The sequence below is a fragment of the Theropithecus gelada genome, chromosome 4 (genome assembly GCF_003255815.1).
Source record: "Theropithecus gelada isolate Dixy chromosome 4, Tgel_1.0, whole genome shotgun sequence".
Lineage (NCBI taxonomy): Eukaryota > Metazoa > Chordata > Mammalia > Primates > Cercopithecidae > Theropithecus > Theropithecus gelada.
The window spans coordinates 57,413,794-57,431,885 of NC_037671.1; the positions used below are offsets into that span (position 1 = coordinate 57,413,794).

General features: G+C 33.1%; 1 protein-coding gene across 3 annotated transcripts in view; it reads left to right on the forward strand.

Moving 5' to 3' along the window:
• Positions 1-18,092, forward strand: part of HCRTR2 (hypocretin receptor 2) — a 117,761-nt gene that overhangs the window by 80,859 nt on the left and 18,810 nt on the right. For all 3 annotated transcript variants that reach the window (XR_003119116.1, XM_025383624.1, XM_025383623.1), the window contains exons 2-4: positions 317-495; positions 6,744-6,987; positions 15,142-15,257. Coding sequence is in view for 2 of the 3 variants with exons in the window: in XM_025383624.1 (XP_025239409.1) it covers positions 317-495; positions 6,744-6,987; positions 15,142-15,257 (539 nt within the window). In the remaining variant the exon portion in view is untranslated. The remainder of the gene's footprint in view (positions 1-316; positions 496-6,743; positions 6,988-15,141; positions 15,258-18,092) is intronic.

An 18,092-nucleotide genomic window follows, 5' to 3' on the forward strand; every position in this document is an offset into this window, starting at 1 on the left:
CATATTGAGTACTGAGGGAATAGAAAGATGAATCAAAGACCATTTTAAAACGTCTGAAACTTGCAATTCAAAATCAAGTGAAAATAAATACAGCCTTATGATTTATTGAGAAGTATCATGCAAGACAAATAAACTGATTTTAAGCATATACTTAGCATTCACACAGATTGACAGATTCAGTGAAAACACAACATGGCCTTCAAGTATTTTTCCTTTTAAATACATATTTGTGGACTTTATAGAAATATTGACATTGTTTCCTCACCAATACGTATTTTCTTTGTTGAGTGACCATTCCTTTTTCTTTTCAAATTAGTTTGTGTGGCAGTGTGGAAGAACCACCACATGAGGACAGTAACCAACTACTTCATAGTCAATCTTTCTCTGGCTGATGTGCTTGTGACCATCACCTGCCTTCCAGCCACACTGCTCGTGGATATCACTGAGACCTGGTTTTTTGGACAGTCCCTTTGCAAAGTGATTCCTTATCTACAGGTAATTGTTTTTTTTATGTTTTTTTGAAGCTACTAAAAAAATGTTCAGTCATAGCCATGACCCTTATGGTAAATTAACTAGTGAATTGAGAAATATATTTGCCTAAGGCATTGGCAAACTGAAGGAAAATAATACTTGAGAATTTATGGGGAAATGAGTTAAGTTCTAGGTAAAAATAAAGCAACAATCTGCCAAATCATCGTTAGATGCTGCACAAAAATTTTTGCACAACTTTTTTGATTCCTTGTTTGATTTCAAAAGTTTGATTTTGCACAAACTTTTTTGATTCCTAATTTCCCCATTGTTAAATAAGAACCTTGAACCAACTAATGATTTAACCAATTAATGATCTCCCCAAACCAATTATTGATCTTTCTTTTGAACCAATTAATTATCTTCCAGTCCAAATCATTGAGAATATTTGTTTTTACCAGTGATTTTATTTTATACTGAAGAATTAAGACCTACTCGGTCAAATCAGTGCCATGAACAGGTTTTAGTGTAGATTCTAATTCAAACTACCAGATTTGGAATCTCCATTCTGCCATTCACCAATTGTATGCTATCAAGCCAAATAGTTGTAATTCACTTATCTAAAAGGATAATTTTAATGAGATCTACCTCATATGGTTGCTGTGACCATTTACTTAGATAATTAATATAAATAACTTGGCTCAGTGATTACCCTCTGGAAGATGATGATTTTATAAAAACAGTATGTTCTCAATAAACATCAATTATCAGCATCAGAATCATCATTAGTAGTTGTTTTTCTTTCCTTAAGAGTGAAAACAGCTTCTTTTTCCATTTAATTGCCATTTCAGTAATTAAGAACGAATACTTTCAGAGATTAGTGTTCTGATTGTTATTATAGCTCTAAAATTCTTGAAACAAAAGATTCATAAGATGATGCTCACATTCATACATCCATCCTAAAGGATGGATTTCCCTTACGAATTGGACAGCAAGTGAAATGGTGACCACTCTCTACTTGTCTTCCTATAGTCTTCCGGCATCCTCAGTTGTTACTCCATGCAGTCTCCCAGATGGTGATTATAATATTTTAAGGAAACAGAAAATAATCTCCCAGTAACAAAAAATTAGTGGGTGGGGGGGGGGTGCATAAATAGCCTATTACTAGATATGCTGAATGAAATGTTGCAAAGAGATATTTAGTTCAATAGTTCCCCAGTTACCTCTTATAAAAAGAAGTGAAAAAAATTTAAGGTTAAACTTTTTTTTATAGAATAGTAAGTGGAAAATACTATAGAAGTTATAAGCTCCATGCATATCTTATGTTTAATTATAAAGCTAGTTTGGGTCAGCCTGCTGAAAATCATGAATGGATTACAAAATGAACAGTAGCACATTGTTTTGAGGAAATAGTACATGGGACAACAGAGAAAAATATCCTCATAGAAGAAAAGTTACTAAGAAATGAATGGCTCTGGTGATGTTTGCATAGAGGCACTAGGAAAATAATACATTTCAGATAATTCTAATATTTCATTATCTCTGTGGTACTTCCAGAAAGCCTTTTACCTCTCTCGGTTTCAATAACTACCCAGGAGAATATTTTGAGGATTCTCTTAAGTTTTGGTATGGCTGCAGTTGCCAAGAGTCTTCGACTGGGAATATTTCATGTTCTCTCTGTGAATCAGAAGATTCCCTGGTGACAGGTGAAATGATAAGGGCAGGTGCAATCATGTGCTAATGCAGAGCGATAGCTTTCTGCAGAGCAGGCATCTCAGAGTTTCCTGTGAGTATTTGCACTAGAGGACAGAATGGAAGCAATGTAACCAGCTAGTGATGCAGGGCGTGAGTGTCTCTTGCAATCACTGACAGTCCGCTTTCACACAGCAGAACTACTTAACAAATCTTACAGTCCAAGGAATATCCTCATCTCTGGAAGAATTCTGTCTGCCTCTCCACACACAGTGTCTGATCTAATCAGTTCCTTAGCTGATCCTCTTCTCCATAGAGCAAGGAAAGAAAACTACTGGGTGATCACATGATGCAAAAGACTAGATCCATTTGTTACGCCATCCAACATTACTTCTTAACCGAAGGGTGTAAATGCACCAAGAGATTTGTGCATGGGTAAAACTAGTATTTCAAAATTCTTGATATTTATTGCCTCATTTTTCATAGAATTTTCCCAAATGCAATGAATAGTGCCGATGGGCAATAAACATATAATTTAAATTTGAGCAGTTTTTCTCCCTAGTTGTGACATTTTGAAACGAATGACTTATATCCCTGATATGATATTTATGTCTTACTGAATATTTTAAAACACATTACATCATGTCCAGCCACATTTTAAAGTTATCTGGTTGCATTTTAGATTATTTGGGCATTTACTAATTTGCTATAATTTATATGTTCTTTTCTTCTAAATACAATACAGCCTTTAGATTTATGAGTGATATGCTGTAACACATTGGCAAATGCACAAAAATCTTAAAAGTCTCACAAATGTTATAAAGCTTGGCCAAATAATTAAAATGACTCTTTTGTATCTTTAATAATTGTATAACTCCAAGACAATTAATATGTATTTGGTTATTTGCTGAATAATTATCATGTATTTCACTTCTCTTCCAACAATGACAATAGCATTGGTTACTTTTTCAGAGTGATTTTTCTTTTTTAACTGCAGAAGAAGTCCTACACAGAAAATGTTAAAAAAAAAAAAAAAAAAAAGCCAGGTGAGATGTGGGAGGTGGTGAATGGGTGGTCAAACAAGCTCCCTCTCTTTCAGTCATACTTGGCAACCTTTCTACCTATTAGTGTTTATCATCCAAATCTGTGATTTGGCAAAATTTTCCTTTCTCCTTATAGTGAATATTTAAGATCACCTTGACATATCTATTTGCTAGTATAAAACAGTGGACTTCTCTACTAAAGGAAATCTCCAAATACTACCCAGTGTGAAGTGTGCCCATAGTATAGGTCAAAGGCCAAGTACCTGAAGGCAGAAGAAAATTCCCATTATCTCTCCACTTCATTCTCAACATTCATAATCCACACTAGATTCACTTCTCAAATGACTTACTATTAGACTGACTTGAGCTAATATCAGAATCCAAATGAAAAAGACACCCAGAAGTACACGCTTAGAAGTTAAAAGCAATAACAAAACTTTCACTTATAATTACTCATGATAAAATGCAATTTTATATCACCTCCAAGAAAATTGTATACACTGCACATAATTGTATATTAATGTGTCAAATGCAGAAGCAAATATAGTAGTTCAAACAATGAATATTAACTCACTGATTGTCAAGGGTTCATTCAATGGATTGGTTCATTCTACTGTTAGATAAATCACACTAGCATATTCCCCACTTTTCTGTGTGGTGAAGGGCAGTGCTCCCTGGGTCACTGTTGGTGCTGGATGTCAGTCTTTCAAGTGAACTGATATGAATTGATCATTATGACCTAATGGCATTAGGAAACACTAGAAATGACATTCATATTTGAACCATGCTACATCTATCCCATTTATCCATGTTGATTAGATTAATGGATTATAAATTGCTAAGCCTTGATGAACACTTTGTACTTCTAGTTGCTAGACAGGATTAATATATCTCTAGCCCAGAAGCTATGAAAAGGCTACTGTGCAAATCTATACAACCATAGTTCTATTCCCAGGTTAGCAATGGTATTGAGGGGCCTGAGGTGCTTACCTTATTTGCAGAGAAGGAATGGAGATTGTAGAGAATAAGGTGAGATTGGTTTGAGAAAGGAAATTGAAGGTACTCTAAGGTAGCACTAAGAAATTTCCAGGAGTCACTAATCAACTTAAGCCCATTCTCACAGAGTCCAGCCCTTTAAAATTACACTCAAAATGATATTAGTCTCCAATAATTTAGCAAAGGTTAGGCTTTCACTTGTAATTTTATGAATATTCTTTGAAAAGCTATCTGTTCCAATTAAAACATAGAACTTCAAGCTCAAGAATGAAAGATAAAACTAATAGTATAATCATTATTGTAATTATTATTATAATCATAAGTAATAGCAAACACACAGCACTTATATGCCAGCCCTGGAATAGACATTTTCATCTCAACTAACTGTCCATACAATTCCATGGTTAAGTACTATTAATCATCCACATTTTACAGATGAGAAAACTGAGGAATGGAGAGGTTAAATAACCTCCCTAAGATCACTCCGTAAGTCAGATGGGATTCATGCCCAGAAAACCTGGTTGCAACTTGATTCCAGCTATACCCTTCTGCTTCTCCCATAGAGAAACAAAAGAATAATAGTTGGTAAGAATCTTATCCTGTTGATTTCCTTCATTTAGCATACACACACACACAATACACAACACACAACACATAACACACACATTAGGCCCAAAGCTGTAAAGTGAGTGAGTCAATAGTGTGCAGCTAGCTGATCAGAGAGACAGAACAGATAGATCATCCTGACAGCCCAGAGACTTCCTGCACTGTTGCACTGGCTCTTAGATCTGTTTCACTCGTTTGTACCTATAATCAACATATCAACAAGAAAGGTACTCATGTAAAAGACTGAGATGTCTACCCTTTCCACATATTATGAGATCAATATAACCAGGACAGAAAAATAGAGGAAGATGACTGGACTACGTCTACTGTCTTCAATTAAGGCTCACCACAATTAATGGATTAACAAATATTTATTTTAAAGACATGCAAGTATACATTCGTTGCAATACTATTCACAATAACAAAAATGTGGAATCAACCTAAATATCCATCAATGATAGACTGGATAAAGATAATGCGGTGCATATACACCATGGAATACTATGTAGCCATAAAAAAGAATGAGATCATGTCCTTTGCAGCAACATGAATGATGCTGGAGGCCGTTATCCTTAGCAAACAAATGCAGGAACAGAAAATCAAATACCACATGTTCTCATTTATAAGTGAGAACTGGGGCCTTTCAGAGGGTAGAGGGTGGAAGAGAGAGGATCAGGAAAAATAAGCAATGGATACTTGGCTTAATACCTGGGTGATGAAATAATCTGTACAACAAAACCCCATGACAGACATTTACCTATGTAACAAACCTGCACACATACCCCTGAAATTAAAATAGAAGTTAAAAAGAAAATATTTATTAAATGCATAATGGACATCAAATGTTGTATCAGATATTGGTGACACAGTTGTGAAAAAAACAGAAGCAGTCCCTCCTAGCATAGAGCTTTGTTCCAATAGAGAAAACAGACGATAAATAAGCAAATTAAGGGAATAATTTACTACCTTATACTGCTGAAAAGAAAATAAATAACAATCTGTAAAAAAAAAAATGTAAAAGAAATCAAAAGTCTTTTTAAAGGGAGAGGGGATTCTGAGACTGATATCAGAATCAATATTTCATCCAGTATAAGAAAGCACATTGAACATAATTACATCAACTAATCATGTGGATCTAGACATTTTTAACATTTTTTTTTTTTTTTTTTTTTTTTTTTTTTGCTGCTGTTGTTATTTCCTTAAAGTGCCAAGTTAAAGAATGATTTGTGGTGTTGTTAATCGTATAAAAATTTTGACTGGGTGAGCTTATCTAGTTTTTGGAGTCACATTGCCTAGGCTAGCAGTAAGCAAACTGTCGTAAGGAGATTCGCATACAGAATTCTCTTTTAACATGACTCGTAACTTTCCTTGGGTGCTACATGTTGAAAATGCACTGATGTACAAATAGCCCTTATTATTTGAAAATATGAAATAAGCTACCTATAATTAAAAAATGTTAGTTAAATATAATTTCAATCAAATGTCTATATGATAATTTAAAAGAAAGACATATTTTTCTTTATAAGTGAGGCTTTTCCAGTTTGGACTAAACATATGTGTTTTATTTTATTTTTTCTATATGAGGGTATGATTTCTTCCAATCAATGGAAAAGTTATAGGACAAAATAATTACAGTAATTATTTAAAGAATGCCATATTCTAAATTAAGACATTTGGAATAAAAAAAGATTGCCAAGTTTTCATCATACATTTTCATGTTTAACAATAAACATGCATTTAAAAATATATTTCTAATATTTCATTTTTCTTTTCGATATAATTTCTTTTTAAATAGAAAGCACTTGCATGCATTTTTTTTTTTGGCAACTTTGAATTTGCTTATATGTCGTGACTACCTTTCTCATATAGTAAATATATTAAGAGTAACTCTTTTAACAGCTGGTGCTTCTCTATTACTATGATTTTTCTTTTCTCTAGACCGTGTCAGTGTCTGTGTCTGTCCTCACACTGAGCTGTATCGCCTTGGATCGGTGGTATGCAATCTGTCACCCTTTGATGTTTAAGAGCACAGCAAAGCGGGCCCGTAACAGCATTGTCATCATCTGGATTGTCTCCTGCATTATAATGATTCCTCAGGCCATCGTTATGGAGTGCAGCTCCATGTTCCCGGGCTTAGCCAATAAAACCACCCTCTTTACAGTGTGTGATGAGCGCTGGGGTGGTAAGTACCTGATGGCCCATGAACTGACATTTATATTACAGCAGCAAATTGAAAATTGGATTAGCATAGCCATTGTAAAGCTGGGCTTATATATTTTATTGACATTTGTGAATACAGTTTTGCAAGAGCATGAAAACCAACTTGAATTTCAAAACAATTTTACAGAATAATTCTACCTATCTGAATCCTTTGGAAATGTTATCTACTATTTTCTCATTTTCATATCTTTCAGATAGGAAATGAAAGGAGACTGTTCTGCAATTAAGATTTGGTTATTTTAGTTTTTGTTAAACTCTTTAAACAAAAAGCAATATGGAATACAAATCCAATTATGTATTCCGGAATGATCCATGATTTAAAAGATGGTTCAACACTGTGTTGTCTAGTGTCAATGTCCCTAATGGGCTTCAAATACAACTGAATTTTTTCATTTTAAGACCATGTCCTGGGTCACATGGTCCTGGGAACATGACCAGAGTCAGCATGTGGTTCTCTAAGTCAAATAATACAAATTTGTTTTCTCTATTCATAATACATTCAATTGATGAGTTTTGTTACTAGCATAATTATTATCCAGTTTAAGAATTATATTAATTATGAATCAATCTGGTTTCCCATCTGACATGTATGATGTGAAATTTAAACAATCAGGTTTGAAGGCTTTATGTTTCTTTGGTTCGAAATTCTTAGAGTCAGTATGAGGTTTTTGTGTAATAGTGAGAACACTGCAATCAACACCTGGTGCTAGCACAAATCCGGGCACAGGAAAGAATGACAAAATAAAATAACTGCATTTCAGTATAGCATGCACTGATTCCAATATATCACATGTAATCTGAAAAAAAAAATACAATCTGACCTCTTTTAGATATGTATACCAAAATAGCTCATATTTAGGGAATTCATACATTAAAATTGTTTTTTATTAGAAAGATTTATCAAAACAAGCAGTGCACACCAGGAATTGATTATGGATAATATTCTTAAATACTGTAATCTTTGAAGTTCTGTTGTTTCCTACCTTGGTGTTTGTATTAGAACACCGCAAGGAATAAAAAAGTGAATCACTGATATATTAGGCATATACTACAGGATACATCTACAGCAAGATAATATTTAAGAGAGGTTGAGATTATTTCATATATTGTTGTAAGACCTATAATAACTAAAATTTTACAATTTGCTTTATCTATTACACCAAACATCAAATCTCTCTCTTTTATTGGGATTTACTTTTCCTTTTTAACATTGCAACTTTTTTTTTGCTGTATTTTTGTCTGGATCATTTTTCGTTTTTTCCAATTTTCCCAATTAATAGTGCAGATAAAAACAAAATAAATGGAAATTTTCAAAATGGTAGCAATATTCATTGTCTTATGTTCCATTTATTTAACACTCAAACAACACCTTGAGAACTTAGTACATGTCAGGCATTGTGTCCACCTGGAGAGAAACAGACTCTGCTTAAGGGAGCACACTCTATATAATAAGGCTCAAAGACCAATAAACAAATTTTCATAGGATAATCAGTATTTTAATATATTTATACACAAAGTGCTGGGAACACAAATGAGAGAACACACTCAGTTCTGGCCATTTGAACAAAAGTTTACGGAGGAGCTGCCAGCATTCCAGCAAAACATTAAAGATAAGCAAAAATTATCAAGACTGAGAAGAGGGAAAATGATGTCCAGAAAGCAAGAAAATCCACATCATGGATACTACATTACAAAGAAGAGAGAAAGTGAGTCAGAACTTGTAGTTTCTGGAACATCGGGGCAGGTAGTCTAAATAATTGAGCTTTGAAAGAAGATGGGTTGGGGACTGACTGTGACGTGTCTCTTATATAATTCTTTTACACTGATTTATATTTAGAAAGCTTAAAAAGGTCTTTCTCAGAATCCTGTACTAAATTCAAGACTAAATTTAGCCCTAGAAAGATTATATTATTTTTTCAAGATTATGAAGCAAATAGGTACATTTAAACCTAAAGTTTCCAAGTTGTAAGTTGGGATTCCTTAAGTTTTATAGATATTGCAATTAGATAAAATATAAAAATATTTTTCAGTATGTGTCAGCAGTATTTTCTCTAATATTCTGGCAGTTAGTTTCACTTATATGTTTATGGGTTGCTTTTATAAGCTTTTCTTTTTTTTTAATGTTTCCCTGAATAATCAAGTAACGGTAACCTCCATTAACAAAAAGATTGCAATGCCATGGAATCCTGTTCAGCTATTATGACTAAGTAAACAGATGTATGATGTTTAAATTACCTCTGAGTGGTCAATATAAATACATAAAACTCATTTCTACTCTGATATTTTATTACATAACTCTAGTATGGACATTTTCATAAAAAAAAAAGAAAATGATTGGTGAATACTTAAAAATCTAAACTTAGCCTACAGAAGTCATTTAAGAACACTATTTGAAGGCGATTTTATAATAGCCTATAATTAAATGCTTATAAACATGAGAGTTAAGTATTATTGGATTGAAGTGATTATCTACAAAATCCAACTTAATAAAAGCTCTACAGTCATTTAAATATTAAATGAAATTGCTAATAACTTCACGTTTTTAAGAAACACAAAATAATTCAAAGCAGATTTTTGTCTTTTTTCTTAGACATTTATTATGATGATTTTTACATAGCATGTAAAATCATTGTTCACGTAAACTATTTATAAGTCCATGTTCAACTTATAATGTTAAACCTTTGCATATGTGTGATTGTCAAAACTTAAAAAACTATAGGAAAGTATATTTTACAGTGTCGGCTCTCTAAATTCAAACATTTTAAAAAGCCAACTGTCATTTAGCCTGCTTTTAAAGACTATTGTAAAATACCTTCCATTTGAGATTAATTCATAATCTGTGTTTCTTATCTTTATTCTAAGTTAAATCAACAATGTAGTTATAAAAATAGAGAGTGATATCACAATTATCCTACAACCAATATTGCAGTGGAAAAAAATTCAGAAAAGCAATTTGGCCAGTTGATACATATCTATCAAATAACTTTTGGAAAAGTTCTGTAAATGCTGTTTTACTCATGGTGCAAAATAACTGAGAACTCTGTCTAACTAAAATATTTACCAGAAATATGTAATTATGTATGGATAAATGATTTCTAAAACTAATTCTATTCATTATTACCCATTACTTCTTCCTGAAAAGAACCATAAGCCATGATTTCTGGCAGACACACACAACACTCAAGAACATATAAAGAATGTTAATACTTATTTTAATAATCTTTAAAATATACATTTGTATGTGTTCACTCTTTGCTTCAGTCTCATCATTTCATACTTTTAAAATTTTTAAATTAACCCACAATTCTTGATTGCTTGGTTTGTAAATGCATAGTTCTACAGGAAAGATCCTATAGAAGGAAACTCTTTGCCGGGTGTGGTGGCTCACACCTGTAATCCCAGCACTTTGGGAGGCCAAGATGGGTGGATCATGAGGTCAGGAGTTCGAAACCAGTCTGGCCAACATGGTGAAACCTTGTCTGTACTGAAAATACAAAAATTAGCCCGGTGTGGTGGCAGGTGCCTGTAATTCCAGCTACTCAGGAGGCTGAGGCAGAATAGCTTGAAACCGAAAGGAGGAGGTTGCAGTGAGCCGAGATCATGACACTGCACTCCAGCCTGGGTGACAGAGCAAGACCCTGTCTCCAAAAAGAAAGAAAATAACTCTTTTTATACACTCAATCAAAGTTATAATTTCTTCACCATTCGTTCAGAGTTTAATTATCATGTACTGTTGGTCAACTGTTCTGAACACTGGAGATTAGTAATATCTCTCTTTTTGAATATTACTGAGAAATTGTTCTTTGGTGGGCTAAAAAATTGGAACCCTTTTTACAGTCAAAGTAATTATGGCATCTGGCCTGTTATGAGGTTTGAAAGCATATAAATATGTGTATATGTCTATTAATGGGAAGTTTTATTAAACCTATTTGTTAGGGAGAAGATATTAAAACATGTTAAACATTAGGTAAATTTAATGCACCCCTAAACTTTGAAAAGACAGTCAAGTTGAATATTGAGCAATTATATTTAATTTACTTGTTCACTGAATTCCTGATACATGTACCATGAAAGAGGAATGTTTGTAGTTTCTAGATAATTAAGATAACATGCTGGCTGAATAATGAACCTTAACTCATCTGACAGAAATGAAGTTTTGCCTGTCAAATATATGATATGACTCTTTAATCTCTGATTTCAAAGACTAAAGATCCACATTTGTTCCTTATTAGTTAGTTTCACATATATATATAACATTTATTTAGTTTGTGCTTATTCAGCAATTGAGTAAAAACAGTAATTTTTAATGATTATCAATATTTAAAATACTTTTTAAAAATTAAAGTAATGCATATATGGAACGAAGTTTGTGTAGCTATATTCTAGGTTATATACAAATGTCTTAAATACATTGAAGACATTGCTTATGAAGTGCAGAAATACTTTATTTTCGTCACACATAATTTAAAATTTCAATGGCATATCTGATTTTTTAATCAGCTTAGACTCTGAGTGTAAAATGAGGAATTTAAGACTATCATGTTTCCCCAATTATCTATTATAATCTCCTTATTAAAACAATCTATCCTACCCTGGAAGTATAATTTTGCTTGATCTTTTTTCCATATCAGTGTTCATTATCATAATGTGCATTTAGCAGTCAATTACATGTTTTTTTCTAATTATTCATAAATATACCAACCACATAAGGAGATTTTGCTACCATCTATTCAAAACGCCAAACTGTTATCACCGTGATGCTATCCATAGCTGCAGTGGAAAAAAGTTACCTGTCAAATCTGCTTTCCTCTATCCACTCAATTTGTCTTACGCAGACATCAGGGCTTCACAGGTACGTAAGCTTCAAAGTTATATAGATTTTTTAATGTGGAAAGCTCATGTGACACTTCTTCAAAACAAATAAAAGTTCAGAGCCTCTTAGGTGCCTGGGAAGTGCCGAGGTCACTTTCAGATTCCTTTGAAATTGGCCCAACAAATGCTGTGTAGGCTGTGGCACTTCAAAGTGAAAGACTGTTTGTTATTCCTCCAGTCAGAAATGCTTGAATGTTATCACTTTTTATGTAACTGGCCTGTTTTACAGGATCAACTTTAAAGGAAGTTAGAAACTGATGAGGTAGGTGAGTGCTACCTGGGCCAGAGAGAAACTACAAATGACACCTCAAATTGGTCTCTTAGACCTGCCAACACATGCATCCTGCTGACCCCCCTGAAGACTGCAGCAGATAAAGACATCTAAACCGAAAGATAAGATGGGTTTAGGATGAATGTGGAGAACATTAGACTCAAACTCAACGGCATCTGAAAGACAGGCTATAGAAATAAGATTGTGGAGGATATTAAACTCATAAATATGTTAAAATATATTCAGCAAGAATCAAATCATGATTGCTCAATAAATATTATCTATTATTATCACAATCATCATGCTTATTATTATTGATTAATCCTGACTATAAACTGCCCTTATCACAAATTTAATCATGTAACCAAGCTTTCATGTTTCTACATCCCTTTTAAGAAGTAATGAAAAGAATAAAATGCATAGAGGCAATAGCATTATTCCTCCATAATAATATGGGATAAATCTCCTTGCCAATAGAAAAGTCAAAATAAAGTATGTAATTTTTAGAAGAAAAACAAAACACCTCTGTTGTGTTAGCATTCAGTTAGAATTATGAGTTATTACATTTAATGTCTATCTATGGAATCTATGCAGGATATATTGTTTCCTCTTTTACACTGCAGTAAAACTAGATAGACCATTGTGATACATTCAAATACTAGCTAGTATAAAAATATCTTCTAAAATCTACAGGGAACTCAAACAAATCAGGAAGAAAAGAAGCAAACAGTCATATCAAAAGTTGGCTAAGAACATGAATAGACAATTCTCAAAAGAAGATACACAAATGACCAACAAACATATGAAAAAAATGTTCAATATCACTAATAATTAGGGAAATGCAAATCAAAACCACAATGCAATACCACTTTACTTTTTTTTTTTTTTTGACGGAGCCTCTCACTGTCACCCAGGCTGGAGTGCAGTGGTGCTATCTCAGCTGTCTGCAACCTCCTGCAGGAGGTTCTCCTGCCTTGGTCTCCCAAAGTGCTGGGATTGCAGGCATGAGCCAATACCACCTTACTCGTACAAGTGTTATTAGTAATAATACACTTATTATTGGAGTTAGTGGTATTGGAATAACACTTGTAAGAGAAAGGTGGTATTGGCTCATGCCTGTAATTACTGCGCCTGGCCAATACCACCTCACTCTTACAAGAATGGCCATAATCAAATAATCAAAAAGCCAAAAAATAAGACATTGGTATGAATGTGGTGGAGAGGGAACACTTTTACACTGCTGGTGGGAATGTAAGCTAGTATAACAACTATGGAAAACAGTGTGGCGATTCTTTGAAGAACTAAAAGTAGATCTACCATTTGATCCAGCAATCTCCCTATTGGGTAGCTACCCAGAGGAAAATAAGTCATTATACTAAAAAGATACTTGCACACACATGTTTACAGTAGCACAATTCGCAAATGGAAAAATATAGAACCAGCCCAAATGCCCATCAATCAATGAGTGAATAAAGAAAATGTGGTATGTATATACCATGGAATACTACTCAGCCATAAAAAGGAATGAAATAATGGCATTCCCAGCAACCTGGATGGATTTGGAGACCATTGTTCTAATTGAAGTAATTCAGGAATGGAAAACCAAACAACATGTGTTCTCACTCATAAGTGGGAGGATGCAAAGGCATAAGAATGATAAAATGGACTTCAGGGACTCAGGGGAAAGTGTAGGAGAGGGGGTGAAGGATAAAAGACTACAGACTGGGTAAAGTGTACACTGCATGGGTGATGGATGCACGAAAATCTCAGAAATCACCAGTGAAGATTCATATAACCAAATATCACCTGTTTCCTCAAAACCTATTGAAGTAAAACCAAACACCACCTGTTCCCTTAAAACCTATCAAAATAAAAACAAACACCACCTGTTCCTCCAAAACCTATTGGAATAAAAAATTTTAAAAAATAAATACAGAAATAAATTCAGATTCCCTATATATAATATATAATTATATATATTATATATAAAATAGGTAGGGAACATATAATATGTAATAGGGGGTGTGTGTGTGTGTGTGTATATATATATATATATATACTAAAGTATTTACAAGGTTAGTAATCAATATAATTTACAAAAGCTAAAATATTAAACCATAATGCCATGAAGTCATTAATCAACTTGTTCATAAGTGGCTAATCTGTGATGTGTATCATCTGTGTACATAGGATTAATGATAAATAAAAAAATTACTGCAGTCCTAGAGGTGCTTATGCTTAACAAGTGAGAAAATATTCATATTGGATTGGAGAAAATTAATGTTATAAAGCCTTAAAATTATTGTTATTAAAAGTGCATACATGTATTTTTAATAAAAGCATACACACACCACAGACATACTATGCTTAAGAAGGAATTTTGTATAGGTTCCAATAAGTCAACAAAAAGAATCATTGTCAAATTTTTATCGTATTTAGTTTTCAAAATTTTTTTCACATTTGTATTTGGAGATACAACTGGGAATAGCCTCCCATTTCTCAGGGAACTTACATTCTAATAAGGAAGAATCAATTGAGTTTATATTTTCTTCCGATTTTAACCAAAGCATTAGTTATTAGGTTTTCATTGAGTCATGTCCCTTTTTGTAAATGAAAGTTTAGAATAACCCAAATTAATTTTGTTAATTAGCCAGATGTAATCAAGTCAAATAAAGGGCCTTTAAATAAGTGAACACTTGACTTTGGGTAGCACAAATTAAGAAATAACTAATTGTTATTTATCTGAGTACACTAAGTGAAATTAAGACTTTACATTTGGTATGTGTATACACATATACTGAGTAAAGGTAAGTTGTTAAATATTATGAATTATTTTCCCCTTTGCATATATAATATGACAATGACATCAAATAAAAGGTAAATATGTACTTTGAAGAAAAGCATTGACATGTATCTTTTTAAAAAGTCCATCAATTATAATGTAAGCTTTTGTTGTTTTGATTTTCATCCCAGGTGAAATTTATCCCAAGATGTACCACATCTGTTTCTTTCTGGTGACATATATGGCACCACTGTGTCTTATGGTGTTGGCTTATCTGCAAATATTTCGTAAACTCTGGTGTCGACAGGTATGTAGTTTCAAATAATTTGTGTGTGTTATTCCTCCACATATAATTTGTTATTTGCTATTCCTTCCAAATAATTTGCCTGTGTTTTTTTTTTAGGATGCATGTATAAACAAAATTGAAGAATACATTGAACCAACATAACATGTTCAGAAAAATATCATATTGTGTGTTCTTCTAAAATAATGAGAACCTAGACATAGAAATATGTCTAGGTATTTTTAGAGTAATATTTAGCAAATGTATTTTATAACCTGATAAAGTGCTTTACATTTTAAACAAAATTTAACATCTGTGATTGATTAACTTTTGTCTAGGCATAACATTAATTTCGCTTTCTCTGAGAAATAGCAGATAAAAATTCCTTTAGAGTTTTTGAGACTGTAAGTCTAAAAGGTCATATTTTAAATCAGATTTATTTAATACATTTGAACATATAGGTTAAATCTCCAACTTCAAATATCTCATTCTTTAGAAGATTATGACTCAGGCAGAATGTATAATTTTAAAAACTATATAATGCTGATTTGGGGTTACTACACTTTGTTAGATAATTCTGCTGTATCAGTGAATGTTTGTATTCACTCACTCAGTTATTAATTCCTCAAATATATATCATGAACCATTCACATACACGTCTCACAAAAAAAGCTAAAAATTCTACTTTTTGCCATCGAGGAATTCATAGTCTAGAGAAGGGACATGGTCAGATGCAGGGTGAAAATTTCTTTAAATATAAGCACAGAGAATCAGAGCAAAATGTACTAAAAGGGTATCTAATCCAGGGAAGGTAACATTTAAGTTAAACCTTGATGATGCAAAGCAAATCACCAACAAACACATTTAGTGGTTTGTAAGATAGAGACAAAAACGATGTGGCTCCGTCTGTCACATTTTGTAAAATGTATCTTAAAATGCCATAATTCTCAGAGATCTATTTCCCTCCTTCTTTACACTTATCGTCAATATTTAGTTTATCAGGCTTGTGGAAAGCCATGCCATTAGTCAGTTTTCTCTGACACATTTTATCCAACTGAAAAGATTTACTGGAGTCACCTTAATTCATTAAAAATATTTCACAAACACTTTATTTGGTCTTTGAGGATGTGTCTTTGTTTTTTAAATCAACCCTTGTTATTCAAAGCATTTTTCAAGATCATCTGTCACTGACTGGATGAGCAACACTCATATTTTTCAACACTACATGGCTCATAATTTCAAATGTTCTCCTTTCCTCTACTTTTACAAAGAAGTCATTTCTTTTATGACCTTACAAGTGCAACCAGTAGCAACATTTATTAAAATTTTGTTTCCCATCATTTGTTACTATAAAAACAAATGTGGACCATTATGACACATGAGTGGTGATTTTCTAGATGTTGGTGATAGTTTTCTCAGCACTCTCCACCTCCCTATGAAGCCAATGCTTATATTTTAGGGTGTTTGTTACTACAGCATCCTGTTTCCTAGTACCTATTATTGTATCTGTCATGTTTTGCTAGGTTATTCTTCTATTACAAAATGAGGTTTGCAACAACAGTTCTGTTTCACTCATATTACAGGTCAGTGGTGAGGATTGGCTGGGGCACTGTGCTCCGTATGTTTTCTTATTCCAGAACCTAGTCTGAAGAAATGGTACTTTCTGGCACATGCCATTCTGAGACTGAGAGAAAAAGAAAACTGGAAGAAAAGTATATTTTCTCTTAATGTCTTTTATGAACCGACATGTGTTACATCTCACTTTTCATTGGCTAAAACAAGTCATGTGGTTAAACTTGACCATGAAGAGGGGAAGCATTCTTCTCTGACAGAAAGACACCACACATCACAGGGCAATGGGGCGCTTCCTACAAGGTGGGGATGAATGATCTGGAATGATACACTACAGAGAAGTAAAAAACACAAGGGCCAGACTGTATGAATTTAAATCCTCACTCCACCACTTAGTAGTTACATGAATTTTGTAAATGACTTAAATTTCTGTGACTCCCTTTATTAACTTTAAAATGGGGTCACATACCATCTTCCTCATAGGTTTGTTACATGTATTCAGGGGTGTCCAAGGGAGAGAACACAGTTGTGGGTTCTTAGTTTCTATTTCTGGTTGGGCCAGTAAAACCCATTCCTCATCCCTATTTTCTGCTTATTACTAGAGACAGAAACAAAAAACCATGGCTTCAGGCTGCTAAAAGCCTAAAAAAAAAAAAAAAAAAAAAAACCAAAACAGAACTGCAACAACAAAATATTAGGTGGGTTGGGTAAGCTTGCTTAGATGAATTAACTCCAGTGCCTAAATATAGAAAGTGCTCATTAAACAAAATATCTTAATAGATGTTGTTTAATAATGGCCTCTCAACTAATTGTACTTATATTTCTAAAATAACGAGCATGTGTTGAATTGGTGTATGTGACTGTTTCTGTTTTTTTAAATGCACATGGAAATACCAATATAGTGCTGCTTCTTTGTCTGTCAGCTCTACTAAGATAAAGATTGTCTCGCTGTCATCTTTGTACCCCTAGAAATAGCATGTGCTCAGCACACATTTTTCATAAGGAAAAAGCAAGTAGAATAGGAGAAAGTGCTGGGGAAATTTAGATAAAAGAGGACATAGAGAATCTATTGCCCAGTTACTCTGATAAACGTTTGTAGAAATGGATTAGAATTTCTTGAAGGGGAAAAAGCAATTAATGAGCATGTGGAAATAAAGATGTTTTAGATTTGGATTGAGATTTTGTTGGGGAATGTTCGGTGTTAAGATTATGCCCTATTTCCTTATTTTTACTAGTTAGTGTGCATTGTATAAAATATATTATAATTTCTTATTCATTTATTTACAA